Raw genomic sequence first — 27,239 nt, 5'->3', positions numbered from 1 at the left:
AGGAGCCGGCATGTCTCCCCGTGGAGAAAGGTTTGGTCGTCCGCTTACTGTTCCAGGTTCTCCGGGACTCGAGTTCCCGGACCCTTGTGGTCTGAACGTGTCTGTCGTAAATGGTTTGGAAACCGCACTGCAGTTTCTCTCTGAGAGGGTGAACTGCCTCGGTTGGCGTCACTGAATGTCATGTGTCGTCCGTGGGGCTAGGGTGTCGCTGAGGGGCTTCCCTGGGCCTCATCTGGGACCCTGAGAACTGGGAAGGTGCTTCTGCAAAGTGCGGCTTCCCGAGTGAGGTTTGCTTTCCTGCGACCGTTCTGGAAGAATCCAGGCAGGTGTTGGTGGTCTCAACACCCATAACCAGGGACCTTGGTTCACAGGATGCTGAGGGGTGCAGGCCCAGCCTTCTCAAGGCCTGGTGGTTCATGCTCATTCTTAGACCAGCGTGCGAGGAAACAGGAAGGGCAGCAAAGAAAAAGAAAACAAAGCAGGACGCAGGCATCCGGCCCGGACCCAAGGGTTTACCGACCCGCTGGCTCGAAAGGGCTTGAGGAAACGGTCAGCCTCCTCCTTCGTCCTCAGAAACTAATCCTTCACTCAGAACTGTTAAAGATTTAGTTGAAGGAGGAAGAAAACCATTGGACTTTCGTGTCCATTTCTCCCCTTAGAACATGTGTGAAATCACGCAGAGAATCAAGGCGTCCTGGGCCGGGAGGGGTCCGGCCATTGAATCCAGCTGCAAAAATCTACCCCTGGCTGCAATTCAAGGTGACGTCAAGACACCGGCAGTCTCCGTTTGGCTTTGCCCTGAGCATTATCTCGAGGCAGTTTGAGGTCCTCGCGTCCTTAGATCTTTCACTGCGGCTATGGATGGAATCTGCGTTTTCTTTCTCTCAGGCTGTCGGCAGGGTCCCCAGAGGCATCCGGGGCCACCCTCCCCCCGGCCCTGACAGTGTGTTTCATCCTCGCAGGTCCCGGATCCTCCGAGCCCAGGAGCGAGGTGGACGCGGCAGCATGGACCAACCGGGCCCGCCAGCTCCCACCCGGGAAGGTAACAGGTTGCAGGCCGGTGGCGGGGCAGGTGAATTGGGGCTGTTTCCCAGGCTCCATGCTCTGGGCATCACTAACCCGTGGCCTCTGGGGTGGGGCCTGGGCTAGGAGCTCCTGGTGGGGGAGGGGGGTCTACCCAGACCCTAGGGGGCAGAGGCCTGGGGGTCCTGGCCGAGCCCCTCCACCCGTCCCTGTGGTGCCCACACCAGTGTCTAGGGTCTCCTGTGTTTACTTTCACGCGACCCATCAGAACCCCCTGGAGGTGGTAAGGGGGGTGACGGCCCACTTCAGAGACGAGATTTAGGCCGAACCCTGCGGCCACTGGGCACCTGCCAGCGGAGCTTAAGGCAGCCTCCTTGTCGGCTCCCTCCAGGTCTGCCAGGGGTTCTGGGGCCTGTTTCTGGGCCGCAGTTTGATCTGAGTGTGAGTGGCTGGCCTTTGGGGTCTTCCAGGCTAGACCCGACTTTGATTGTTTGAACTGAAAGCGAGACAGACCAACACCGCTCACCACTTTTCATCCCCGTCAAGGAGGTGATGCCCAGACGATGCCGCGTGGCCTCTCGGGGACAGGCCTGGGGTCCCCACGGCCCCCTGTGCGCTGGGCTGTCTCCTGGTGCTGACCGCACACTCCCGAGCGTGACCCGGGCAGTGGGCTCCCTCCTACCCCCCGACTGCCCTCCTGCCCCTCCCTTCCTGGCCTTTCACTGAAGCCAGCCGTCGCTGTCTTCCGTGCCGTTTCGCTGTTTCTGTGGGGCACCAGCACCCTCGGCACCCATGCAGGATAGGGAGCTGCCGGGCTCCGAGGTGCTCAGGGGGCATCGGCTACTGGAGGCATCAGAATACAAAAGGCAGGCCCAGAAGCACCTGCACCTGGTTTTTAGGACTGTGGGTGACGTGCGCGCTGTTCAAACCTGGTGGCAGGTGCGTTGTCCTTCCAGGACACAAGGTCTGCTTTCCGCAGAGGAGGCCACGCCTGCCTGCCCTGCTCTCGACAAACGCCCGGTGTCCGCCGGTGTCCACCCCCCAGGGACTCGGCCTCCCGGTCACGCCCCGAGTTCTGCAGAAACACCCGTCCACCTTCACCCCCAGAGGCACCTCTGCGCTTGGTCCTGGGAGGAGAGGGTCTGGCCCAGCAGCAGTGCGTCCTGGTGGGCGGGCCTGCAAGCCTGGGACAGGCCTCGGCCCAGGGCGCACGGCCAGACACCCGGGCACCACGAAGTGGCAGCCAGGCCTGTGCGGGGACTCAGCTGGCAGGAGGCCGTGTCCGAGGTCCAGCCACAGGGATGAGATGCTTAGGCCTGTCTGCTGAGAGGGCAGCTTACATGTTCTGCCAGCGGGAAAAGCAGAGAAGAGAGAAGACGGTACCTGTGTGGGGTGGAGGCTCATTGCGGTGATTATTTCCCAGAGCACAGGTGGATCAAATCATCCAGTCCTGCGCCGTAAATACACAGTTTTTATTTGTCACTCATACCTCAATAAAGACGGAAGAGGACGGGCGCAGAGAGTGAAGGGTCCCTCGGGGGGCTGGAGGGGCGCTAAGGGCCGAGCAGAGTTCACTGCCCTTTCCCACGAGCGCCCTCCGTCCTCTCCCTGCAGTAGGCCGCTTGCCACCCCACCCCTTGCTGCTCCAGCACCAGGTGCTCCTGGGCCCTGCTTGCCTGCTGTCTTCACTGTCGCGAGCGAGTCTCACCGGCAAGGCCTGTCACTCCTGGCGCGCAGCCGGTCCTGCCAGGCTGTTCACGGGTGACTCCCCCAACCCTGTCCCCAGGCAGGGCCCCTCTTAACTGGGAGGTGACTCGCATCTGGGAGAAGGTGGGGCCTTCTACGTGGACCACCTTCTACGTGGGCCGCCTGGGAGGTTTCCTCTGGGGAGCCTGGGGAGGTCCTGCTGACGTGGGGTGTTGAGGATGCCGGGAGAGGACCAGCTCCATCTCCCCGGGCTGATGGCTGTTTCCTGGTTGACAGCCCAGGGCTAAGACCACGATTTAAACATGTTAGTACCATGCCTTAAACATGATTATACTCTGATACAAGATTTTCTGGGTAGTTAACATTTGTGACGATTAGCAATGGGGATAACAGCCTGGCATCGTTTTTGATGATTCAGTGATGCTTTAGGTATAATTTCCCCTATTGTGAAAATGAAATTGTCCTCTTAAAAATTCCCTTGAGGGACTTCTCCAGTGGCACAGTAGATAAGAATCCACCTGCCAATGCAGGGGACATGAGTTCGAGCCCTGGTCCAGGAGAATCCCACATGCCATGGAACAACTAAGCCCGTGCGCCACAACTACTGAGCCTGCATTCTAGAGCCCGTGAGTCACAACTACTGAGCCCGCGTGCCGCAGCTACTGAAGCCCACATGCCTAGAGCCTGTGCTCCGCAACAAGAGAAGCCACTGCATGGAGAAACCCGAGCACCGCAGCAAAGAGTAGCCCCCACTTGCTGCAACTGGAGAAAGTCCGTGCGCAGCAACAAAGACCCAACGCAGCCAAAAATAAATAAAATTAAATCTTAAAAAAAAAATTCCCTTGAACATGACAAAGGGGCTGGAAATCACTGAGGTCCGTTCTCCCCAGCACCACTGGGACACTTGTGTTTTCATCTGTTTGCTGTCCTTTCCCTCATATTTCTTTTCTGCATAATTGCAGCCATTGAATTTACATTTTTGAGATTATTGAGTATACATTTTTATGTCATACTTGAAACTTTACAAGTATTTTCCGTGTCACCACATAGCTTTCACAGCTGTCATTCTCAGTGGCTGCATAGTGTCCTGCGCACGGTGTCATAACGTGTTCAGGTGAGGTAACTCTATCCATGTCCATCGTTACCTGTCATCAGGCACCTGTGCCTTTTCCAGAAGCTTCCTTGGCGACAAGTCAAATCGTCCGGGTAAAGCGGGATTTGGGAGGAGGTGGGGTGCGGTGGAGAAGCCTGCGGTTTCGAGGGCTTTGCACACGGCTGCTCGGGTTTGAGCATGGTCCCTGAGGTGCGCGAGCGGATGACCGGGGGCATGTGTGCATCTCACCAGGCCTTGGTTTCCTTCTCCTTTGGGATAACAGAGCTGGAGCAGCCCCGCCCTCAGGAGGTAACATCCATAAAGCTCTTAGAGGCGGGGCCCCTGGAGGCTCTCAGAGAGTCAAGTTAGAAGATGCTCTGGGATGTAAACACTGTATTACAAGATGGTCCAGGATGTCTCAGGATGCAGAACTCAACACTTTGATGATGGTCAAGTCACTACCAGCTAAAGCTTTTCTATAACTAATAGCAAAACAAAAAAAAAGTGAGTCATGGTGGGGAAAGGAAGTCAGCAATGTCACCATGTTCCTGCTGCTTCGGGACAGTCCTCAGCAGGTGCCCAGTGACAGTGACGAGCTCGGGCAGAAGTGAAGGACAGCGGGTGGCGTGCCAGCGGGTGACAGGGGGCGGCATTGTTCCGCCACCCTGCTGCCCTGGGACCTGGTCCCAGCTGTGACACGCAGAGCCTAGAGGCAGCAGAAGACGGGCTGTGAATAGCCCCTTGTTGGTGGGGCTGTTTGCAGCCTGTTGCTTCTTAAAGCTCTCCTTCATAACAGTAAGAGGAATTAAGAAACAAATAGCCTTCATCTGAAATAAAGAGAAGCATATCTCCGGTTAAGCTTGCATATTATAATCAGCTATGGTCTTACAAGCCCCAGGAACAATATGCCTAGCTCCGATCTCTGAATTTCCAAATACTCTTATTTTTTTTCCCTTAATGTGTTAATTTGTGGCACATCTTTAAAAGGTGTTAATGGGTTTACAGCTGTCCTGGAGGGTTGTCTGCTCACAGAGGAGGGATGACCCCTGCGGCCAGCGCTCTCCCACTGGGAGTGCCAGGGACCCCAGCCAACCCATCCTGATTCCTGGTCAGTTGTGTGGACCGTGGCCTTTGGTCCTAACTTCTGCCAGGAGTTGCGGGCTACCGGGCTGGGCTGGGACTGACGGATTTCCCCTCCCCGCCGCTTTCCCTGCAGCTGCCCGCCTTTTTCTTTCCTTCTTTTTTTGCTAAATCATTAGGTACTCAGTTTATTCACTGAAATAAACCGGCGAACACATATTAGAGCAAAAAATCTCTTCAACAGAAAAATAAAATTTTCCAGAACGTTTTCTAAATACAGTTGTCATCATTTCCTTAAATTCACGTTTGCCAAACACATGTGACAGGGAAATAATACCAATTAAATACCCTGACAAAAGTGATGGGGAAAAAATAGCTTATGTTTTGACTTAGTAACAACAAATCAAGCCGGGCAGTGTTGAGATTATTGAGAGCACGGACTCTGAACCACAGGCTGGGGTTTTCTCTTGTCAAACCTCTTGTTTGAGATTATATCGTACAACTGCCAGACTTTGAGAATTAGATAAAATATACCTACAAGTGAATTTATGAAAATTGTTAGAAAAAAGCTTTACAATATTTCTCACTAAATAGGCTCTGAAATATCTGGGAGGGGACAGAACGAAACATGAGCCATGGGACCTGAGACACGGGCTCTCCCGTGACCACCTTCACCCATTTCTTTTTAGAACAAAATATTTGTAAGTGTAATTTATTTAGTATTTATATACGTAATGTGCAGAAAACTCAGGTAGACACAGAGGATTTTAATGCCATTTCACATTTTAATTCCAACATATGCATTTTTTTTCCTGAAAAAGATTTTTAAAGAAAGTCACCCCCTAGTGATTTGAGATTATGGCAGGAACAATGTTCTGATCCTTTACATTCAACTGACTTTTTTTTTTTTTTTAAAGTCTGCATGAGGGATCTTATTGTTTGTCATGTAAAAACGCTTATATCAGCAAATCCTTGCATCCCCTCTCACTTTCCCCCAAAGAAAGCAGTGTTGGAAAGAATTCTCATGACCAAGGTGACACAGGTAGCTCACAGCTGTGGATTTTAACCGTGAGGACGGTACGCAGCCTGCCGGGATGAACAGAAGGGATGAAATCATTATACTGATGGCGTAGGAACTGCTGAATTACACGTTGCTCCTCGCCTGGTGGTTTATTTAATGTTATTCCAAGTTGATTTTTACTAATGGGGTTCTCAGTCCAGGTGTAAAGTGTGGGAAGTGCTTTTTCTCTTCCTTTCTGTCTCCTGCTTTTTTCTTTCCAGACTGTGAGTTGTGGGTCCTTTTGAGAGGAAAGCCAGATCGCTGCCCCAAAGCCTGATGGCATGAACTCTTCCCAGTAGAAAGGCAGTGGGCCAGGGCTTCCCTGGTGGCGCAGTGGTTGAGAGTCCGCCTGCCGATGCAGGGGACGCGGGTTCGTGCCCCGGTCCGGGAAGATCCCACGTGCCGCGGAGCGGCTGGGCCCATGAGCCATGGCCGCTGAGCCTGCGCGTCCGGAGCCTGTGCTCCGCAATGGGAGAGGCCACAACAGTGAGAGGCCCGCGTACCGCAAAAAAAAAAGAAAGGCAGTGGGCCAGCCCGGCGGGGGATGCGGGGAGGGCGTGTCCTGGTGCCACCAGCACCTCCGGGTGCCCATCTGGGTGCTCATCGCTGGCTGACTTTGGCTGCGATGTGTTTAGGAGCGTGGAAGCCGTTTTCCCGGTAACGCTAACACTGGTTTACGTTACCTTAAACTTTAGAGAATGAAGTCAAGTACGACACTAACAACAATGAGGAAGACGAGGGGGAACAGCTGGATCTCGACGGCATAGATGAAGCTCCAGAAGCAGACAGACGGGCTCCGGGCAGCCCCGAGGCCGGGGACACGGGAGCAGACAGCCCCGCTGCCAACACCACCATCCCCGCCACCAGCACTGCGGCCGGATCAGGTGCGTCCTCGGGCCGCCCAGCCACCAGCCGCCCCACCTGCGGTTGGAACGTCCTGGGGAAGGTGGGGTCTGGGAGCCCGCGATGTATGATGTTTCTGTGATATGATAGGAACTGAAATGACTTAACTCAAGTTTGGCCGAGATTCTCATATTTGTTTTCTATTTTCCGTGATTTTCAGTCTTGTCTACCTACCTTTCTATTTATATTTTGGAGGAAACAGGTATTGTTATTTTCTAATAAAAATGGCCTCGCCAGTTTGTCACTGTGTTGCATAAAACATTTTTTCAAAATAATGCCATTTGAGATGAAATGTAGAAGTTTAATTTATATTTTAAAATTTGGGGGTGGAGTTGGTGACTTTTATTCACTCACCGATGGTCTGGTTGGGGCCGTCACCACCTCTCCACGTGGTTAGTGACCCCCCACTTCTGGCAGCTTGTCACCCATTCATCTCATTGGAGGAGCCTCCCTGGGCTCAGCCAGGATGCGTGCCCTGCCTCCAAGGTCACGCTGACCCCACCGATGCCCCAAAGGACAGTGCTTCCAGGCCTGGGGTGTGTCGGCCGTGCCCTTGACGGCCGGGTGTCTGCCACGGTCTCCTCTCACCCTCAGGACACGAAAATGGCACGGGAGCGGACACAGACGCCCTGGCGGAACCACTGAGACCCGGGGTCCCGACGAGAGTCAACCCCTACTCCGTCATCGACATCACACCCCTCCATGAGGACCAGCCGCCGCCTCCGGACCCGGAGGCTGAGGGGGAGGGCGGGGGCCTGCACGTGCCCAGCGGGTACTCGGTGCCTGTGCCCTGTGGCTACGCCGTGCCCTCCGGCCTGCCCCTGCTGCTGCCTGCCTACTCCAGCCCTGCCCTCACCCCCGCGGGCCCCGCAGGTAGCGCTGCCACACCTGTGCCTCACCTCGTGGGGCGGGGGTTTGGGGGGGAGGGCAGAAGGTGCTTTCCGTCTCTCAGGGCAGGCTGCACACCTGGGGCGTGTGTGTGCGTGTGTGTGCGTGCGTAGCAGGCACACTGAGGACCCGGGAGAGGGGCAGGAGTCGGGAGAATCAGGAGGTTCCTCAGGAAGCTGGGCCGATGCAGGGAGCCTGTCCCCACGCCTGTGATATTGGCTGTCGGGGGCCGGGGTGCTGAGGGGGCCCAGCTCCGTGACTGGGGTTTTGGTTCAGTGAGTCACGGCTTTCACCTCCACTTAGCGGGAAGAAGCAGGCATGTAGCTCCGAGGACGTGGTTTAAGCAGCCGCCTCCGTCGTCTTCGCAGGTGCCCCTTGGCTGCATTGCTTCAGCATCAGCTGTTTCTGCAGGGCTTCAGTTTTTAGGTTTAAAGGGAGAGTGTGTGTCTCCCCGAAAGTCACATGTTGAAACCTAACCCCCAAGGTGACAGTGTCAGGAGTGATGAGGTCATGACGATGGACCCCCACGCATAGGTTCAGGGCCCTGATAAAGGACCCCAGAGAGCCCCCAGCCCTTCCTCCAAGTGAGGACACAGAGAGAAGACGGTCTATGAACCTCATAGAGGGACCTATGCTGAGGGAACTCAGCAGACACCGCACCTGCCAGCGCCTTGACCTTGCACGTCCAGCCTCCAGGCTGTTGTCCATAAGCTGCGCAGACTGCGGTGCTTTGTGGGAGCAGCTGGGGCCCAAGTGTGCAGATCACCGTTGTCCCGGCCAAAGCCCGTGGGCGGTTTCCACTCTCTCCTCGCCTCCCACCCCCCCGCACGTCCAGGTCAGGAGGGCAGCTGAAGACACAAACCATCCCTCCTCTGGAGAAGTGCAGTCGGTTCTGTTCAGAATGAGCCCAGTAAAGGCATCTTGGCTGAGTTTTCCCATCTCTCACCTGCTCTGCTTCCATGTTCTGTGCTGGGACGCACCGTGAGGACTGTCCCAGGTGTGGACATCCTGATGGGCAGGAGTAGCCCCGAGGACATTGGCGTCACAGAAGCATGATCAGGACATATTTGTGTGAAATTTCAGTAAGAGGGTTCTTTCCTTCCCAGTTAAGACAGTTGAGGAAAACAGGGAGTTTGGTTGTCAGATGTCAGCAGCTTCAGTGCTGCTTCCTTGAGAATCTTTTGAGCTTGTCATCTAGACACATTTTCAAGTAAATCACAATTGCAAATCCCCATGAAAACTTAAGAAACAGGAGATAATTATGGTGTTTCTCTAGCTTGGTTTCTTTGGGCACTGTTTTATTTCAGGTAGTTTCATAAGACCTTTGGGTGTCATTCTTCCTCATAATCCTATTTTGAATACGTTTGATTGAAAAACTGAAAATCTTAAATCTGTCAGTTGATCATCTTCACAATAAGGTAAACCTCTCATTGATAAGAAAGGAAAATATGAAACCATTTTGAGGGTAAAAAGCAACTTTCTCAACATTTCTTTCAGGCGTAAAACAATGTGAACTTTTTCTCTTTCCTGGCAGAGGCACAGGAAGGAGCAGAAGACAGCCAGTTGAATTCCTTGAGTTCTGAGGATCCAATAAACAGGTATCTTTACTAATTTTCCACGGATGTTCTGAGTCCCTGACCTTTTCCTGAAATGTCGTGCGCAGTGATTCCAAGGCTCTCGCTGCCCAGGCCCCTCCCCCACCCTGTGGTCTTTCTGTCCTCCGTACCCTCTGCCCTCTTGCCCAGGGACCCCAGATCGGGTCTTCCTGAACACCAGGACTCTTTAAGACGTTAACATTATGCTTTGCAGAAAAAGAGAAAACTGCGGGTCCACAGCCACAGAGAGCTGGATGACGCGCCACTCCCGTCTCCCTGCCAGAGACGTTCAGAGTACTTAACCTTGTAAAGGTTCTCAGAATCCCGAGGGGGAGAAAGGATCTTTAACTTTGTCTAACCCAGCTTTCATCTAAAATTCTTGAAACTGACTTGATTATAAGCCTTTCTTTCATGCCACTTGCCTTCACAAATGCTGTTGCATCTGCTCGAAATTCCCAGGAAAATCCCCTCCCCTAGGCAAACTCTTACTCACCCTTCGAAACCCAGCTTAAATGTCTCGTTTCATGAAACTGTCCTCTGTGCTTCCAGAGCGGTGTGCACACACCTGCATTCTAATTGATGGCTTTGTGCTCTCACTGTTATTTCTTTGTCCCTTTCTGCCACTAGATTGAATTCTTCAAAGACAAAGACCAGGTTTTACCAAGCCTTAGAGCACCTACCACCTAGCATGGGAACATGCTTGGTGCATGGTAGGTGTGTTTATTTTTTTGTTTTTAAACGGCTCTATCGAGTTATAATTCCCATACCATAGTACATTTCACTTATTTAAAGTGGACCATTCTGTGGTTTTTGGTATATTGCATTATTCATTTTAAAATTGTGGCAAAAATATATACCATAAAATTTGCCATTTTAACCATTTTAAAGTTTAAAATCTGGTGGCATTAAATACATTTACATTGTTGTGCAACCATCACCACTATCTACTTTGAAACTTTTTCATCATCTCGAACAGAAACCCTACCCACAATCCCCCCTCTTCCCAGCTCCTGTAACCTTTATTCTGCATTCCGTCTCTATGAATTTGCCTACTCTAGGTAACTCATATAACTTGAATTGTACAGTATTTGTCCTTTTGTGTCTGGTTCATTTCACTCGGCATCATGTTTTCCAGGTTCATCCGTATTGCAGTGTATGTTGGAATTTTCTTCCTGTTTAAGGCTCAGTAATATTCCATTGTGTGTATATACCACATTTTGTTTATCTACCCATCTACTGATGGACACTTGGTCATTTCCACCTTTTGGCTACCGTAAATAACGCTGCTGTGAACGTTGGCGTACAGGTATCTGTTCAGGTCCCTGCTCTCAATTCCTTTGGGTACATACCTAGGAGTGGAATTGCTGGATCACACAGTAATCCTATGTTTAACTTTCTGCGGAACAGCCAAACTTTTTTCCATCACAGCTGCACCATTTTACATTCCCATCAGCTGTGTGTGAGGGCTCCAATTTTTCTAAGCTTACTACATGTATTTCCTGCTTTTTAAAATCATCGCCATCCTGGTGAGTGTGAAGTGGTATCTCTTGGTGGTTTTGATTTGTGTTTCCTTGATGACTAATGATGTTGAGCATCTTTTCACGTGCTTATTGGCCATTTGCATGTCTTCTTTGGAGAAATGTTATTCAGGTCCTTTTGCCCATTTTTGAATTGGGTTTGTTGTTGTTGGGTTGTAGGTTTTTTTTTGGTTTTGTTTTTTTGCGGTACACGGGCCTCTCACTGTTGTGGCCTCTCCCGTTGCGGAGCACAGGCTCCGGACGCGCAGGCCCAGCGGCCATGGCTCACGGGCCCAGCCGCTCCGCGGCACGTGGGATCTTCCCGGACCGGGGCACGAACCCACGTCCCCTGCATCAGCAGGCGGACTCTCAACCACTGCACCACCAGGGAAGCCCCAGTTGTAGGTATTTTTTTATATAGTCTCAATATTAAACCCCTATCAGATAAGTGATTCATAAATTTTCTGCCTTTCTGTGGGTTGTCTTTTCATTCTCTTGGTAGTGTCCTTTGAGGCACAAAAGTTTTTAATTTTGTTGAAGCCCAGTTTATCTATTTTTTCATATTATTGCCTGTGTTTTTGGTGTCCTGTCCAATAAATCATTGGCAAAACCAATGCCCTGAAGCTTTTTCATCCTTTACTTCTGAGAGTTTTATAATTGTAGCTCTTAAGCCTGGTGGGGGGGTGTTCTGTAGAGGTCTGGTGGGTCCAGTTGGTCGGTAGTGCTGTTTACATCCTCTGTTTCCTTATTGATCTCCTGCCTGGTTTTTCTATCCAATATTGAAAGTGCTGTACTGAAGTCTGCCCTGTTGCTGGAGCTGAGAGGCCCAAGTCTCACTTGGGTGTGTCCGTACAACCCAGCATCGTTTGGGGCACATAGTGGACCCTCTGCAAGATCTGAGAAACAGGAGGACGAGTCAGGCCTCTTGGGACAGGGACTGCATTTCTTCATGTCCTGTTGCACTGGATGCTGTGCTAGACATGTGGTGTGTGTGTGGTAGGCGTTCAAAAGCACTTATTTATACATGGTTTTGGAGGAAATCTTGAACCTGGCGTATCCCATAATGCTACCTGGGAAAGTGCCCAATTTGCACGCACAGTGACTTTTTAATCACTGGAGGGATTCTCAACATCCTGATGTTCTGGTGTGTTTTCTTTAAGTGAAGGTCCAGTCCATAAGGAGGACAGTGCCCTCACCCGGTGGGTTGCAGATCCGGCCAATACAGCCTGGATGGAAAGTGAGTACCATGGCCGCCGGGAGCCTGGAGGGCCACCCCTGAGCCCCCCGGGGACAGTGTGTAGTTGTCAGCCTCAGCCAATTATTCTCCTGTCCTGCATCCATTCACCTGAAGTACTGACCAGAGCTGACTGTGTAGATGCTTCCCCAGGGCCCCGTGAAGCTGTCACTTTGTCTCCCATCACATCATCTCCGCTGTCTGCATCCCAGCATCTCCCTCTTCCTGATTGATTCTTTCTAGTACAGGTCTTGGTTTTTGTCATAAAAGTTAGAGATTTGGGGACTGAGGCATTAACAAGGCATTCTTTCTTGTGATCCCCAATGAGATGATTTCTCATGGTGCCATTTTGAAGAGAGTAGTGAATGCTTAAGCCAGGCCACTGACCAGATGGTACAGCAGACCTTCTGTTCCATGTGTGGTATAGAAAGCAGAGCTAATTTTTTTTTTTTTTTAAGTGAGGCTTTTCTAATTATCTCTTTTACTATCCACTGGCTCACTAATTTCTGTGTAATTATATGATTGACTTACAAGGTAGAACCATCTTAATCTCCTAATTATTAAATTCTCCCCTGGAATGTTTCATTCTGGTTTTAATTATGACATTGTCAAAACAAACAACTCAGCATAAGTAGATGCCTCTACTAGGGGGCTATTACCTCTGGATCATTACAGGATTAAGTTCTCACCTCACTATCCTCAAGCAATTTTATTTCCCAAGTAAAATCTGACGTTCTCCCATGACTCGTTTTTTTTTTGTTTGTTTGTTTTGTTTTATTTTGCGGTACGCGGGCCTCTCACTGTTGTGGCCTCTCCCGTTGCGGAGCACAGGCTCCGGACGCACAGGCTCAGCGGCCATGGCTCACAGGCCCAGCCGCTCCGCGGCATGTGGGATCTTCCCGGACCGGGGCACGAACCCGTGTCCCCTGCATCGGCAGGCAGACTCTCAACCACTGCGCCACCAAGGAAGCCCCATGACTCGTTTTTATTAGTAGAACAGCTGTATTTGAAAGTAAGGTCTGTACATCAGCAGCCCCCCACACTGTCTAACGGGGGTGCAAATATCGTGCTCACAGTCGAGAAACATTATTCCGGGACAGCAAGCCTCTCTGACGTGGGAGCTTGAGCGCAGCACGAGAAGAAGCTGGGTCCTGGGAATGTGGGGAGGGGATGGTGGCCGCATGTCAGAGGAGGGCGAGGCTGTATTTATGTCATTTTGGCTTGCATTGGTTAGTAACCATTCACCTTCGTGGGTTCCAGGATGGAGGACCCTATAGTTTCGTTGGCTTCCCTGTAGAGCATGGAGCTCTTATGAATATGTGCATGAACTTCAAACCCCATTGCTCTCCTGTAGGACCACTGACATGCACACGGAGTATCTGCCCGTGGAGGATCCCTCCTTTTTTTTTTTTTTTTTTTTTTTTAAAGAAGACACCTTACAGTTTCCTAGGATGCTAACGTTTCACGTAATGCAGTTTGAGAGGTTCTGTCCTCAAAGCTCAGCATTTTTATACACGCGTGTGGCCACGTTTCATCTGCAGGGGTGAAAAATGAGATGAAGCCATTGGTTCATTGGTTGATGAACCAATCATTGGTTGATTTTAAAGCTTCCTACCCGACAGCAGCAGTGAAGCTGTCCCTTTGTTTCTGAGACTGCACGCCACCTTTGTAATTTTTGTGTATCAGAACACATAAACTGCATAAAGTTAAAAATGTTTATAAAGAGCCGTGTAGAGACGTGTAATTGAATGCAAAATAATGGAATAAATTGGCTTGGAGACCATAAAACTCCTGTCGGATACATTTCACAACAGCTTCGTTTAGAGATGTCCTTCCATCCCAAGGAAATGTTCTGCCCTAAAAACAGTGCTCATGCTTTGATAAGGCCCCATGAGGCATCCTTATCATAACACTAACTTCTTGAGTAGCTGTAGCATCACAGGAGGCTGTAGCTCCGTGAAGTGCAGGATGTTCTCCCTGAGTCGGGGTCGGTTTTTAAAGTTTCCCTTCCTTTTCTTCCAGATCCGGAAGAAGCCATTTATGATGACGTGCCAAGAGAAAATTCAGACTCTGAGCCAGGTTTGATTTTTGTCTGGGGTGGAGTTTTATGAGATGCAGTTTACCGTCTTTCCCTCTGGATTTAGGTGGGCAGGCAGAAACCTTAGGTGCACAGCTCTGTGTGTCTGTAATCACGTTTTGTAAGGTTTCGGTGTCTCACCGATGTTGTGCGGTACAATTTTGTGTGTGCACGTTTATATCCCAGCCCTCAAGGTAGGGTAATTTTCTCAGTTACCCTAAAAAGAAGCAGGAGGAGTTAAAGATGTGAAAAATATGAGTGGAAAGGGAAGAAACATGGAGGCTTGAAGTGCCAGCATGTCTCTAATAAATGATATACAGGAAGTCATGGAGGAAGGAATTACTAAGAATTTTCCAGAATTACAGATGTAAGTTCCCGGATTGTAGAAATACGAATTCAAAGCAGGTTGAGCATGAACCCGCCACAAGGCCTGTACAATTCCAACTGCCGAGCACAGCCCACTGTGAATATCTTAACAGCAACAGGAGCGAGGGTGCGGTTACCCGGGAGGAACTGCAATTTGGGAAAAACAGCAACTTCTCAACAGGCTGGGACACAGCAGGGTAGTGTTCCCAAAGTGCTGAAGAAAGCTCGGTGTTCCAGCGCACATCTTCACATCCAACCAAAGTCCTGTCCTTTAACAAGAGAGAAACAGGCAACCTCAGACGTAGATTGGAGAGCTTGACCGCTTGTAGACCCCAGAGGAATAGTTCAAGGAAAGGGGTACTGAACCCCATAGAAGGCAGGAAAGAGGAGTGAGCAAGTGAACTGACCCCCTCTGATCCCCCTGAGGATGTTAGCACAAACTTGGAGCCCGAAAGGCGTGATGCAGAACACCCCAAATGAAATGTCAGGAAACCACGTCTGGCAGCATCTCAGCAAACAAGCCAAAGCCCATCCCAACCCTGGAGGTTTGTCTCCAGAGTTCAGGTATCTTTCAACATTGGCTGGTTCTTTAGATGTCATTTCCCACAGAACCAGGCGAATGACACAAACCATACGCTCATCCTGATACATGCTTAGAAGGTACTTGGTACCATGCCTTCCAGTGTCAAAAACTCCTGATAGGAGGGAAATTTTCCAGCCTAATAGAGGACATATTCTTAAAACAGACAGCAAACTTCCTAATTAAAAGCGTGGATTCATTTATTCATCCCACAAATGCTTTGGACGCTGTCAGGTCCCCAGCACTGTTAGGGCCTCAGCTAACGGGGGCCTCCTCCCGAGATTCCTACATGACAGGAGACCTGTGCTTACCTTCGGCCCTCTTCCTACATAAACCTGCCAGGTCCTTAGAATAAGTGTGCTCTGGGGTAGTTATTTAAGTACCTGCTGCAAACAACGTGGAGACTAAAGGCAGGTTGCTGTAAAACCAAGTTTGAAATGCATTTTTGAGTAATTGATCCTCCCTGGTAGACCTTTCCTAGCTCAGATGGGCTGATCTGGGGTCTCAAAAACCAAACGGCAACAAAAGGTGGGCTGGCGGTGCCCCTGCCGAAGGTGACAGCTGTTCTGTTAGACCAGTGTGTCCCCTCTGCAGGCAGTGCCTTTGGCATTGTATCTGGCGGCGTAAACAGATGTGCTCTTCACTAATTCTAAGATGACTGATGTGATGAAGATATTTAAATACAGTAACAGGTTATAGGTACTATGGGCTAGTTTTAGCACAAAAGCAAAAATTATAGTTGTTTGCAGTAAGCTTCACTTGCATTCATATTTGAATATCTCTATCATCCATCTGTTTGTGATCTGTTAGTCTGTCTGTATGTCTAATCTGTTTCTGTTCCATACATTTATCTAAAGAAAAATTTTCCTTTGTCAGAAGTTCTCTATGGGCAAGACATCATTTGGTGTAATTGTGGTGGCTTCTCATAGACCAGTGGTCCTCAGGACGTGGATGGGGCTGGGGGTTTATCAGAGCTTTGTCACCCCACGCCCATCAGTCCAGCGCCTTTCCGAGGGGGGTGGGCCACACCTGAGGTTCCGTTCCTCCAAGCTTTTCCGAGGTGCCAGCTCCCAACGATGTGGTCAGATGACGAACATGCACAGACAGAACAATAGCCAGTGAGGGTCTACGTTTTAAATTTCCTTTTGGCATTTATGCATTCAGATGAAATGATTTATGATGATGTTGAGAATGGAGATGAAGGTGGAAACAGCTCTCTGGAGTACGGGTGGAGTTCGAGCGAATTTGAGAGCTACGAGGAACAGAGCGACTCGGAGAGCAGAAACGGGGTCCCCCAGTCCTTCCTGCGCAGTGACCACAAAAAGCAAGTACGTGTCCAGTCTGTGTGCCTGAGAGATAAAACCTTCTCACGTGGACACGTGGACGGGACTATAAGATGTCATTTTCATTCACGTACTATTTTAAACTGTCGTTTTTTAAGCTGTTGATATGTACTTTGAGAAAAGCACTAGATGTTGGCAAAAGAGAAGACGCCCCTTATTTCACATAATAGAATCTCGGCAGGATGTGAAAATTAAATTTATATAAACTAAATCCCTCCAAAGGCCCTAATTGAGTTCCGCTATCTTGAATAACTTACGTAAATAAGCATTCCCTGGATATTTGTGTTGTGTACACATAATACTGTCTGTGCCCAGCCCGCTGCATATAGGTGGAGCCTGGCCGGGTGGGACACAGCACAGCCCTGCTGTCCTTTACGGGATGTTTTGAACCTCAGTGTTCTCAACACAAACAGGAAGGTATAAAAATAGAACATGTTACAAAAGGATGTTGTAGGACGAAAGTGCCTGAGCTGCCCAAGAGCACCCTTAAAGGGAGGGAGTGTGTATGTGTGAAGCTCCCGAGATGAGGGTCCAGGGAGAAGCTCCAGGTTGCAGGAGTGGATTCCAGGGCTGGAGGTTGTAGGGTGGGGACCTGAGAGAGGCTCTGCTGAGGGAAATCACCCCACTGAGGTGTCCGGTGTCCAGGGGTGACTGGCCACCCCGAATACTCTCGTCGTTGGGTGTTTTGGCTGTTGGTAAAAGGGTGATTCACACTGCCGTCCACGGTCACGTCAGTGCACTCCATGTCCTTTCTGTGTGAGGTCTAGATGCAGGCTGCACGCTGGTGGAGGCTGTGGCTAGTGCCTCGTCATCACAGCAGAATCGATAAGTCAGGGCAGGATCGATCAGTTACGCCTCCCCCTGCCTGCACCCCCGTAACCAGGCCGATGGGCCCCTCCTGGACGTGGCCTCCACGTCGGTGCGGCTTACAGATTACTACGGGCACATGGTGTTCGCATAGTCTGTGATCTTGTCCTGAAACTCAAGAAGACTGCCAGTTGGTGGTGGTCAACCCAGCTACTCAATATTATTAACAAGCTTTCCCCAGAACTTAGCTGTCTCTGTCACCAGAGTTATTACAGCTGAGACTTAACCAGCGAATGAAGCTACAGCTGTAATTTTAAACGGAGCTGGTAACTAAGGTGACCCTTGGCTTGTTACAGCCGAGTCCAACATTCCAGGTTTAAATGGAGATTTTAAATACGGCACTGGGGCCTGATTTCAGCAGGTTGGGGCACCCAGTGGGGCCTTGGAGAGCGGTTAAAACACTCGTGAATTTCGTCTTCAGCGGGCCTGGCGGATGACGTGCAAACTGGGCTGGTCAGGCGATGGCCCCCGAGCCGTGGGCATGATTACTGAGTGGACACTCCGCCCTCTTGGCCACCCAGCTGGACCCGTGTTCCCAGATGCACCACCAGCAATGCCGATAGAGGAGGCCGGGTGGCCCAGCAGCAGAGACGGTGGAGGGCCAGCCCCCGGCGGCCGTGAGTGCAGAGTCCTCACCAGGTCCAGCACGCGTCCGTCCTGTGGGGCAGTGTCCCGAGGGCAGCTCTAAGGAGTACCAAGTTTCCTAGTTTAAAAAGTCGTATCTCAGAAGCTACCAAAATGACACTGTAAGTCATTTAAGACTCCCCTCATAGTCTCAGATTTTATAAAAAGATTGCTGAGGTGTCCTTCTCTGGGTTGACATGGGAAACACTCACTAAGGAGCAGGGGCCTCGGTTTGCATCTTGGAGATGTTTGTGATCACGTGAGGACTGAATTACAAGATTTCACCCCATCCCCGTGGGCTGCAGAGAAAGTTATGTCAGTTTGGAGACTTAAACATCTATGTGGTCATCCCCAAATCATTTCCCCCATCAAAACAGTTTTGAATTCAAGCTCCTTTTGCTTTGGTGCGGACACAACGGAATAATGTTATATATATTTCTACATTTTTTATCATTTTAATTTCACCAAAACGTAAAGGTGTGACGGTGCCCACATTTTTCTGTGCATTTACTTTCTCTTGTTTAGCATAGAAGAGTCTCCAGTCTGGCTCACCTGGAGTCTGTCTTCTGATGATGTGTTTTCCTCACTCATGTGTTTATTTCTCGAGAGCCGGTGGGCTAGGAGGGGGGGCCCGGGGCACCTTGGTGCGTGAACATCACCCACCGCTGCTCAAGCCCTTTCAGTGTAAGATTGTCTCAAAGCACCGGAAAGAGCGTGTTGTGAAAAGCTTGTATCTCTTTGTACTGTAGCTTTCCCATGACCTAACCCGCTTAAAGGAGCACTATGAGAAAAAGATGAGACATTTGGTGGCAAACGCGGTGGGCGCGGTAGAGATTCAGCAGCTAAAGCACAAACATGAACTGAAGGTAGTGTGGTTCACGCTGAAAACGCTTCTGCAAAAAACAAACTGTCCTTTAACGAGAAAACTCAGCCCCAGAGCTGGCCAGTTCTGCCGGGGTGGTGGTTCTCACGGTGCGGTCCAGGGAACCCCAGGCCCACCCGGACAGTGGCGAGTTCCTGTCAATTCCGGGGCATCCTTCGCCTCTGTCCCCCCCGTCCCCCCACGTGTGGACGGAGGCCCCAGGGCATGACCCACACCTGCTGGGACATGGGATCCGCCGTCTCCACGCCAGACGCGAGGCAGGTCCCCCAAGTGCAAAACAATGCACTTTTTTTGTTGTTTTGGAAAATGTAGTAATTTTTAATAAAACGTTACCTGAGACAAAATGTCATAGGTTTAATATTTTTTAAATGAATAGTAATAAAAGTATTCACCATTTTTCTCAATTTTAACTCCTTACGTAGTATAACATAGACAAAGCAGGTAAACCAGAGCCGTTTGGGCTGCTCGATGACTTTTCTGAGTGTGAAGGGCTCCTGAGACCACAAAGTTGAGAACTGCTGGGTGTGAATGTCGTGGTGTCCACTGTTTGAGAGGTTTTAAAAGGGCACTGTCAAGTAACCTTTCCTTCAGTGGGATCTTCGTCCTTCTGACGTTTGTGATTTGTTCACACGTGTTGAAAGGCACTTACCTGAGGCAGGTGTTCACTCAGAAACGTCTCTGGAATGTCACGGCTCTGTTCCACGCTTTTCGGTGCAGGAGCGAAGCCCCCGGAATCATGGCATCTCCTCCAGCACAGCGTCGGGCTGGTTCCATGCAGGAAACAGGCGGAGCCCCTGGGATAATCTGGAGGCCCGGGGCAGGGGTGGGTTCCAGGGAGCACAGGGCCGGGTGGTCCAGGGAGGGGTACAAGGCAGGCCAGCTCAGCAGAGAGGGGAATGTGCATGATCAGACGGCGGCAGAGCAGCAAGGAGCAGGTAGGGTGACTCGTCTGGGGCCGGCTACGCGCTGCCGTCCTCTGCAGGAGAAGCAGGGCCTGGCGTGTTGCTGCAACTGTGCAACCCTGGGCGGCCGTTCCCTCCGCCCGGAACCCGGCACCTGTGTGGCTTCACCTGGAGCCGGGGCTCGGCCCCCTGCAGGCTCCCTGGCCATCCGTCTGTCCCTAATTCTCTGACTCCTTGGAGGGAGCATGGACAGTATGTGCAGCCTGGGTCTGGGCGGCGGGATCTGGACGACGGGGGGTGGGGGTAGGGAGCTAAGGAGGGGCGCCCAGCAGCTGGGCGGGCAGGGGCGCACAGGCAGCGCAAGGTGCCAGCGGTGGCTACGGAGAAGCAGGGACAGCGGGCTGCTGTCCAGGGTTGTCAGCGGACGAAGCCGCGTTTGGATGAAGGGATACAGGAGTCGGAGCAGGCAGAGTGGCTTTGCCGTGTTTAACCTGGCGGGTAGGGCGGTGGTGGGTGGCTGGGCGTCCGAGTCGGGGTCAGCCAGGCAGTGTGACTTGGATCTGGTGTCCGTCAAGGTGGGTGGTGGGCCAGGGGCACATCTTCAGGGACGCAGCCTAAGGCGCGGGAACAGCGAGGAATTGCAGAGTCGCTCGGGCTGGAGTTACGAGTGTCCGGCACCAGGCTGCAGGTTCCTCGAGTGGGAACTCCCCAGGGGCACAGCTCCCGAGTCCAGGGTGCACACTCAGCCCCCGAGAGCTCCTCAGCCGGCGCCGCTCTGTGCAAACGCGCAACCGGGCAGTGGCCCTGTAGAAAGGGCCGCAGGAGGGAGGCCAGGCGAAGCCCTGGAGGGGAGCGGGCGGGTGTTGAAGCCTCTCTCCCAGGGGAGGATCGCAGGAGGGCGGGGAGGCCGGCACCTAGACAGACCCAAAGTGTTGGCTTGTGTCATAAGAGGCCATCTGGGTTTTCTCCAAAGGATCAGTCGCTCGGTACCCAGTGGCCAATATCTCAGACGTTAGAGTCTAAGGATAAGAAATGTGGGTGAAATGCCAAAGCACATCATTGGAAGCTTTTGGCACTAACGGCCAGTCTAAGTGTTATGCCAGGAACCTGGCTTGAGGGAACCAGGATGGACAAACTCCCCTGCGGGGGCCGGTGGTCTTTCCAACTCTTCAGTCTCCGCGGAGGAGGGGGTCTGCCGACCCCTCCCGCGGGCCGTCCCTCTGTCTGTATCCCAGCAGGTCTCTCCGTCTGGCCATTCCTGTGACCATCAGTACGAAGGGCCCATGAGCCGCTGGACCGGCCTCCAGGGGGAGCCCGGGGGAGGCTGGGGAGTGTCCAGCGGTTGAGCCGGCTGTCGGGTCTCCAGCCAGGGGCTCCACTGTTTCCTGCCGTCTGTCCGTTGACCTTGGGCAAACTGTCCACCTGTGGCCTCAGCTCTCCGCACTCGGCTTCTGCAAAGCCCTTTGCAAGTGTTTGTGATAAAAACGAAGACTGACTTAAACACAGCAGGAGACTTTTTAAAAACTTTGTTAAGGAAGGGCTCTGTTTGTAAATTTGTTTTTCCTTCTTTTTTTTTTAACCAGCAAAATAAAAACCAAACAGCCCCAAACCACACACACACACACACACACACATACACACATACTTTCACAACAGCCAAGAAAGCTCTCCCAGATCAAAAAGCCAATTTCAGATGATGTTTCAAGAGCAAACTACTTGACAGTATTCTTTTAAAATGGAGTAAAAGTGGGGCTTCCCTGGTGGCGCAGTGGTTGGGAGTCTGCCTGCCGATGCAGGGGACCCGGGTTCGTGCCCCGGTCTGGGAGGATCCCGCATGCCGTGGAGCGGCTGGGCCCGTGAGCCATGGCCGCTGGGCCTGTGCGTCCGGAGCCTGTGCTCCGCAACGGGAGAGGCCACAACGGTGAGAGGCCCGCGTATCGCCACAAAAAAAAAAAAAAATGGAGTAAAAGCAACAAGGAGGTTTTACCAAGTCATCCCACCCTCACCCGGCCCCCCTTCCCCGCAGATGCAGAAGCTCGTGAAGGCCGCCAAGGAGGGCACCAAGGATGGCCTGGAGAAGACGAAGGCTGTGGTGAAGCGGGGCCGCTCCTTCATCAGGACCAAGTCCTTCGTCTCTGCAGGTCTGCGGGGCGCGGCCTCGGGGAGGCTGCCTGGGCTCAGGGCCGGCTCGGGGCAGCGAGGACTCCCGGGGCAGCAGGAAGTTGAGTGAATTCTTGCAGGGGGTGGATTTCGCGCCCCCCTTAACTGGCTCCTCCCAGCAGTCGGGTGATCGGGGGTCCCCCCGGGGGCTTGCTCTCCCCCCCACAGAGCCCCTGGATTCTCAGCAGGGTCGTGGATAATAGAACACAGTCACGGGGGTGCGTTCACAGCGCCTGGGGCTCCTGGACACGTTTCCTGCCCCTTCATGGCTGAGGCTGAGTACCGTGGGCTCTAAGTGGGGACTCAGGATCCTCTGTGCTGGTGAGAGGATTCCAGAATTCTCAGGTTTTGTGAAACATTTCACTCAGGGGCAGGAGCCCGTGGCGCTTGTGTGTCAGAAGGATAGAGCCTGTCTGGGTGTGTTCACGTCGGCAGCAAGCTCCGGGCGACGGTTCTCCAGCGTCTGAGCTTATCTGTGCGCTGGTGTGGTACGAGGTACCCGGCTCTGCGGGCAGCTGAGGGTTTACGTGCGGAATGACCGTCCTGACTCTCACTTGGTCCTTCAGAAGCACGTTTCTTTGTTGCCGCTACGAACTTCTGATGTGCAAAGCCGGTGCCGGCTCAGTGCAGGATTGCTGATAACCGTGCAGGGAGAGGACTTTAAGGTCACGTGTTTCCCCTGCGAACGGCCCAGGAAGACTGTAATTGGCCGTAAAGCCACTTGGGCCTTTAAAGAAGGTGTGATCCTCACGGAGCCCCCAGCCTCTTCACGTAGGATGGAGAGTGTATCGGGCTGAGATGGGGATGTGGATTCTGATAGAGTGTGCTCCCCAGTGGGGAGCTGGCAGCGGGGCAGGTGCCCCAGAGGGGGGCCTTCATGGGAGGGCACACGGGTAGAGCCCCACAGGTGCAGAGGTTGGGGTTAGTGGCCCCGGAGCCTGGGGGCTGCTCAAAAATGCTGACTCGGGCCCACCTGAGACCCCTGAACCAGGATCGCAAGGGAACGGGGTCCAGGTGCACGGGGCAGGCCGGAAGCCAGCTCCAGGGGGAGAGTGACCAGAGTATCACAGGATCATCCCTGGTTTGGGGGGAAGGGGACCCATTACACACACCCCTGAACCCTGCGGCCTTAGCTTCCTGAGCTGTCAGGTGGGAAGCCCGGGCTAAAGTCGCGGCTCTTAGCCCTGGAGTTCACAGCGGGGAACCGGGAGCTCTTACAAATAGCGGTGCCAGGCCTCCACCCCAAGGCCATCAGTGGACCTCTGAGGGAGACGTCCGCACACTGGAATATTGTGTCTTTTTTAAAGACTATTTTGTTTTTAGAGCAGTTTTAGGTTCACAGCAAAACTGAGTGAAAAGTACAGAGATTTCCCATAAACCCCTAGCCCCACTCAGGCACAGCCTCTGTCCCCACTGTCACCATCCCCACCAAGTGGTCCATGTGTTACAGTCGTGAACCTACACTGTCAACATCACCATCACCCAGAGTCCATGGTTCACATCAGGGCTCACTCTTGCTGTTGTCCATTCTGTGGGTTTGGACAAATGGATAAGGAAACATATCTATCATTATAGCATCATAGAGAGTAGTTTCACTGCCCTAAAAATCCTCTGTTCATCCTTCCCTCCCCCCAAACCTTGGCAACCACTGATCTTTTTATTGCCTCCACAGTTTTACCTTTTCTATTTGGACCCATACAGTCTGTAGTCTTTTCAAATTGGCTTCTTTCACTTAGTGATACGCATTTAAGGTTCCTTCATGTCTTTTCATGGCTTGATAGCTCCTTTCTTTTTAGCTGAATAATATCCATTGTCTGGATGGACCACAGTTTATTTTATCCACTCACCTACTGAAGGACATCTTAGTTGCTTTCAAAGTTTTGGCGATTGTGAATACAGCTGCTGTAAACATCCGTGTGCAGGTTTTTTGTGTGGTTATAAGTTTTTGGCTCCTTTGGGTGAACACCAAGGAGCATGACTGCTGGGTCATGTGATAAGAGTATGATTAGTTTTATAAGAAAGCCCTAAACTGTCTCCCGAAGTGGCTGTGCCATCCTGCATCCCCACCAGCACTTGGTGGTGTCACTGCTCTGGATTTTGGCCGTTCCGATAGGTGTATAGACACTGTAGGTTCCTTAAAGCTCCTCTCACAGTTCTGTGCAGCTAGGGTTTTGTATCTTTGAATTAGATCATCTCCAGGTTCCTGTTACCTAAACATTCCTGTGCTTTTCTGGTTTCTAGCTGTTTTGTGAATTCTTTTTTTTAATTAAAAAAAAATTTTTTTGGTACCCGGGCCTCTCACTGTTGCGGCCTCTCCCGTTGCGGAGCACAGGCTCCGGATGCGCAGGCTCAGCGGCCACGGCTCATGGGCCCAGCTGCTCCGCGGCACGTGGGATCTTCCCAGACCGGGGCACGAACCCGCGTCCCCTGCATCGGCAGGTGGACTCTCAACCACTGTGCCACTGGGGAAGCCCCATTGTGAATTACTTAGATTACTTAGCTGCATCTAAGTTTTTAGAAATGAATTTAATTTTGGTCTAGAATTTTTGATCTTGGGGAAGTTGTGCTTTTTCCAGATTTCTAGTGAGAAAGGGAGAAAGTCAGGAAGTTACTAAGTCCCCCTTCGTTTTCCCCGACTATTGGGTGTTGGTTCCTAGTCATTCATAGCTGCTTTTCTTTGTTTCTGACTTTGATATGTTATAGATTAAGAAATTGAAATATGTATTTCTACTCTGCCGCCTAGGTGTTCAAATGACCCCTCGGCTTTTTGAAGTTAGACTTCAAGTATTGAAAATCTCAAATATCAACAACCACCACATTCCTCTTGTGGGAAGGATATTTTCTTGGGTTTGTTAAAACTTCACTTTACTCATTGCTGGGTGGAAAGGAGACGTAGAACTGAGGCGTCTGCCCAAGGCGTTGCTTTGACAGCCAACTTGACTGCGCTGTGATGTTATATCCTGTTTCAATGTGAAACTAGCACATTCTGTCTTCCTTTAAGACCACAGACCGTGTCTTGAAGAGGAACAGAACTTGTTCATTGATGTGGACTGCAAGCACCCGGAAGCCATCCTCACCCCGATGCCCGAAGGCTTGTCTCAGCAGCAGGTAGGATGCGCAGGGCTGATACCCCCGTGCTTAACACCAGGACGGCTGTGCTGGCGGGAATTACCTGCTGGCACAGACTCCCAGCCATTCCATCCACCTGGGCTCGTCCACTGGCCTCTCCTGGTCCAGCAAGGAAGGGGTTAACCCAGCAGCGAGCCTACATATTTTGAGTATCAGCCCCAGTGTAATTGTGAAAATGCGTGGAATGTCTGCATTCTTTGTGAGGATCATTTATACTCATTCACACTGATGGGATGTCTCCACAAAGGGACTAGATGTGACTGTGTAACGTGTGTGTGTGTGTGTGTGTACATAGTGCCTGAGTCTGAGATTAAAAGATAGATGTCCAGCAACTCACGAACTTAGCCGAATATCAATGAATTTCTTCATCTCTGAAGATACTGTAGGTAGCAGAGGGAAGATATTCCGTGGTTTCCATTTGATTATCTTTGGGTAAAAGGAAAGGAAAGCTTCAGAAACAAGGGCGTCAGAGACAAGGGCGTACCACAGAGTTGGGGGCATTGCGGGGAGGAGTTGATGGTTTTGGGTGGGGTGTGATTTGAGTTTTTCCCACGTGGGCAGCCTGATGCAGGTCATGGAGACTGAGAGAGATGACAGATGTTGTAAATAGATGATGTAGGTAGATAGACATAGGTGGGTGATAGGTATACAAGGTGGTCGATAGATGCATGCATCATACACATGGCACGCGTGCACAGATGTGGTGTGCAGACAGAACCACATAAAAATCCTCTGTGGTAAGTTCAGAGTCTAGTAAGAAAGATGACAAGCTGCGTTGAAAAGGCTGCCAAGGGGCTGTTAGCCATAGGTCAGGCTGGAGTAGGAAGCTGGCACTTGGTTGGGTTGCGGGGGGCAGCAGAGCGGGTTGAAGGTGCTAGTGAAGTGTCTGGTGTGTGGGCGCTGGACTGTGAGAGGCCGGGCTCGTGTGCTCAGGAGGGGACACGTCAGGCAGGTGTAAAGGTCACCCCCCTCATCCTCGCATGCCCCCTGTGGAGCACATTCACAGGAGGACACCCAGGCCCATAGGGGCCTCGTGGTCAGGCGGCATTGGGCGGCAGGCGTGTCCGGGTCCGGTGCCCCCCCTGGATCCAGCGTCCTCAGCTCCCTCGTGCTCCTGGGGTTGAAATGTGGCCGCGTTGCTGGCAGGGACGGGTCGACGGTTTTTGCAGGAGCAGAGAGGCTGCTCTTCACTGCCCCCCTGCTCGCTGCCCAAGTTCCTGGCTCGCCCACCTCATTTTAGCCTCACAAGTCTGAAAAAGGGCATCGATTGCTCAAAAATACTCTCGATGTTCCTGGGAGGCCTCCCCTGGGGCTCCGGGACTTGGGTCCTCTTCCCGGACAGCGTGGGGGTCACGTGGTTGGGAGGCACGTGGAGCCTCCCCGTGGGGGGCCCGCAGGTGAGGGACTGTGGCCGCCGTGCAGACGCATGTGGCTGCAGGGCGTCCCCAGCCAGGCTGAGACTTGGAGACAGCAGGGGCATGCGGGTCGGCCAGGGGACGGGGGACAAGGGAGTTTTGAGCCCGCAGGGTCTCAACAGACACACACACCTGCCAGTCAGTTTTGTCCCCCAGAGGGCTGGGTGGTGACAGCGAGGACTGGTCCCTGGTGCAGAAAGGGCACCTCTGTAGGCGCCCCCCACCCCCGGCTCAGTTCCCACCCGGGCCCCGCACTGGGGCAGGGGAGACTCCGGCCAGGCTGCTCACTTGTTCCGTGAGCGCTGCCCTCCTTCCCTTGAAACGGGGACATGGCGTCTGCGGTGTCTTCCTCGTGGCCCGACAAGACAGTGACGCAACGCGTGTGGTGGCCCTCGGCTGAACGCGCCACGCCAGGCTCACGACGGCCGGAGAGGGTTTTGTGTTTTGGTTTCTGCGCCGCTCCCCGCAGGCTTCCTTCTTACCCCCTGGTTCACAGAGGTTGCTTTCCCCACTGGTTACTGCTTGTTCTCCGGGGAGTTTTCCATTAAAAGATTAAACCCGATGTCAGTGCTCTTTGAATTTTTTCTTCCAAAGTTGAAATAAGGTAACATATCTGTCAGGAAAAATGCTGCATGTGAAGCGTTCTTTACATGCCCAGTTTGGTGGGAGGAAAGCCTTTATTTCCTGGGTTGTCATTTACTTGAAAGGTGGCACTGAAGATGAAGGATGAGGCCAGCATCCTCTGCTGTCCCGCCTCTGATCCAGGGTCCAGGCACCGGGAGGGGCTGCTGTC

General features: G+C 52.0%; 1 protein-coding gene across 1 annotated transcript in view; it reads left to right on the top strand.

Moving 5' to 3' along the window:
• The first annotated feature begins 1,005 nt into the window (after positions 1-1,005).
• ARHGEF10 (Rho guanine nucleotide exchange factor 10) overlaps positions 1,006-27,239 on the top strand; it is a 73,524-nt gene continuing 47,290 nt past the window's right edge. Inside the window, exons 1-10 of the mRNA XM_007470024.1 lie at positions 1,006-1,042; positions 6,659-6,847; positions 7,461-7,739; positions 9,289-9,352; positions 12,027-12,103; positions 14,123-14,179; positions 16,288-16,451; positions 18,707-18,823; positions 21,769-21,883; positions 24,904-25,010. Coding sequence (XP_007470086.1) covers positions 1,006-1,042; positions 6,659-6,847; positions 7,461-7,739; positions 9,289-9,352; positions 12,027-12,103; positions 14,123-14,179; positions 16,288-16,451; positions 18,707-18,823; positions 21,769-21,883; positions 24,904-25,010 — 1,206 coding nt within the window. The remainder of the gene's footprint in view (positions 1,043-6,658; positions 6,848-7,460; positions 7,740-9,288; positions 9,353-12,026; positions 12,104-14,122; positions 14,180-16,287; positions 16,452-18,706; positions 18,824-21,768; positions 21,884-24,903; positions 25,011-27,239) is intronic.

This window comes from Lipotes vexillifer, unplaced genomic scaffold, assembly GCF_000442215.2.
Source record: "Lipotes vexillifer unplaced genomic scaffold, Lipotes_vexillifer_v1.1 scaffold1980, whole genome shotgun sequence".
Classification (NCBI taxonomy): domain Eukaryota; kingdom Metazoa; phylum Chordata; class Mammalia; order Artiodactyla; family Lipotidae; genus Lipotes; species Lipotes vexillifer.
Note: the sequence above shows the minus strand (reverse complement) of the source record. Positions and strands in the feature narration are given on the sequence as shown.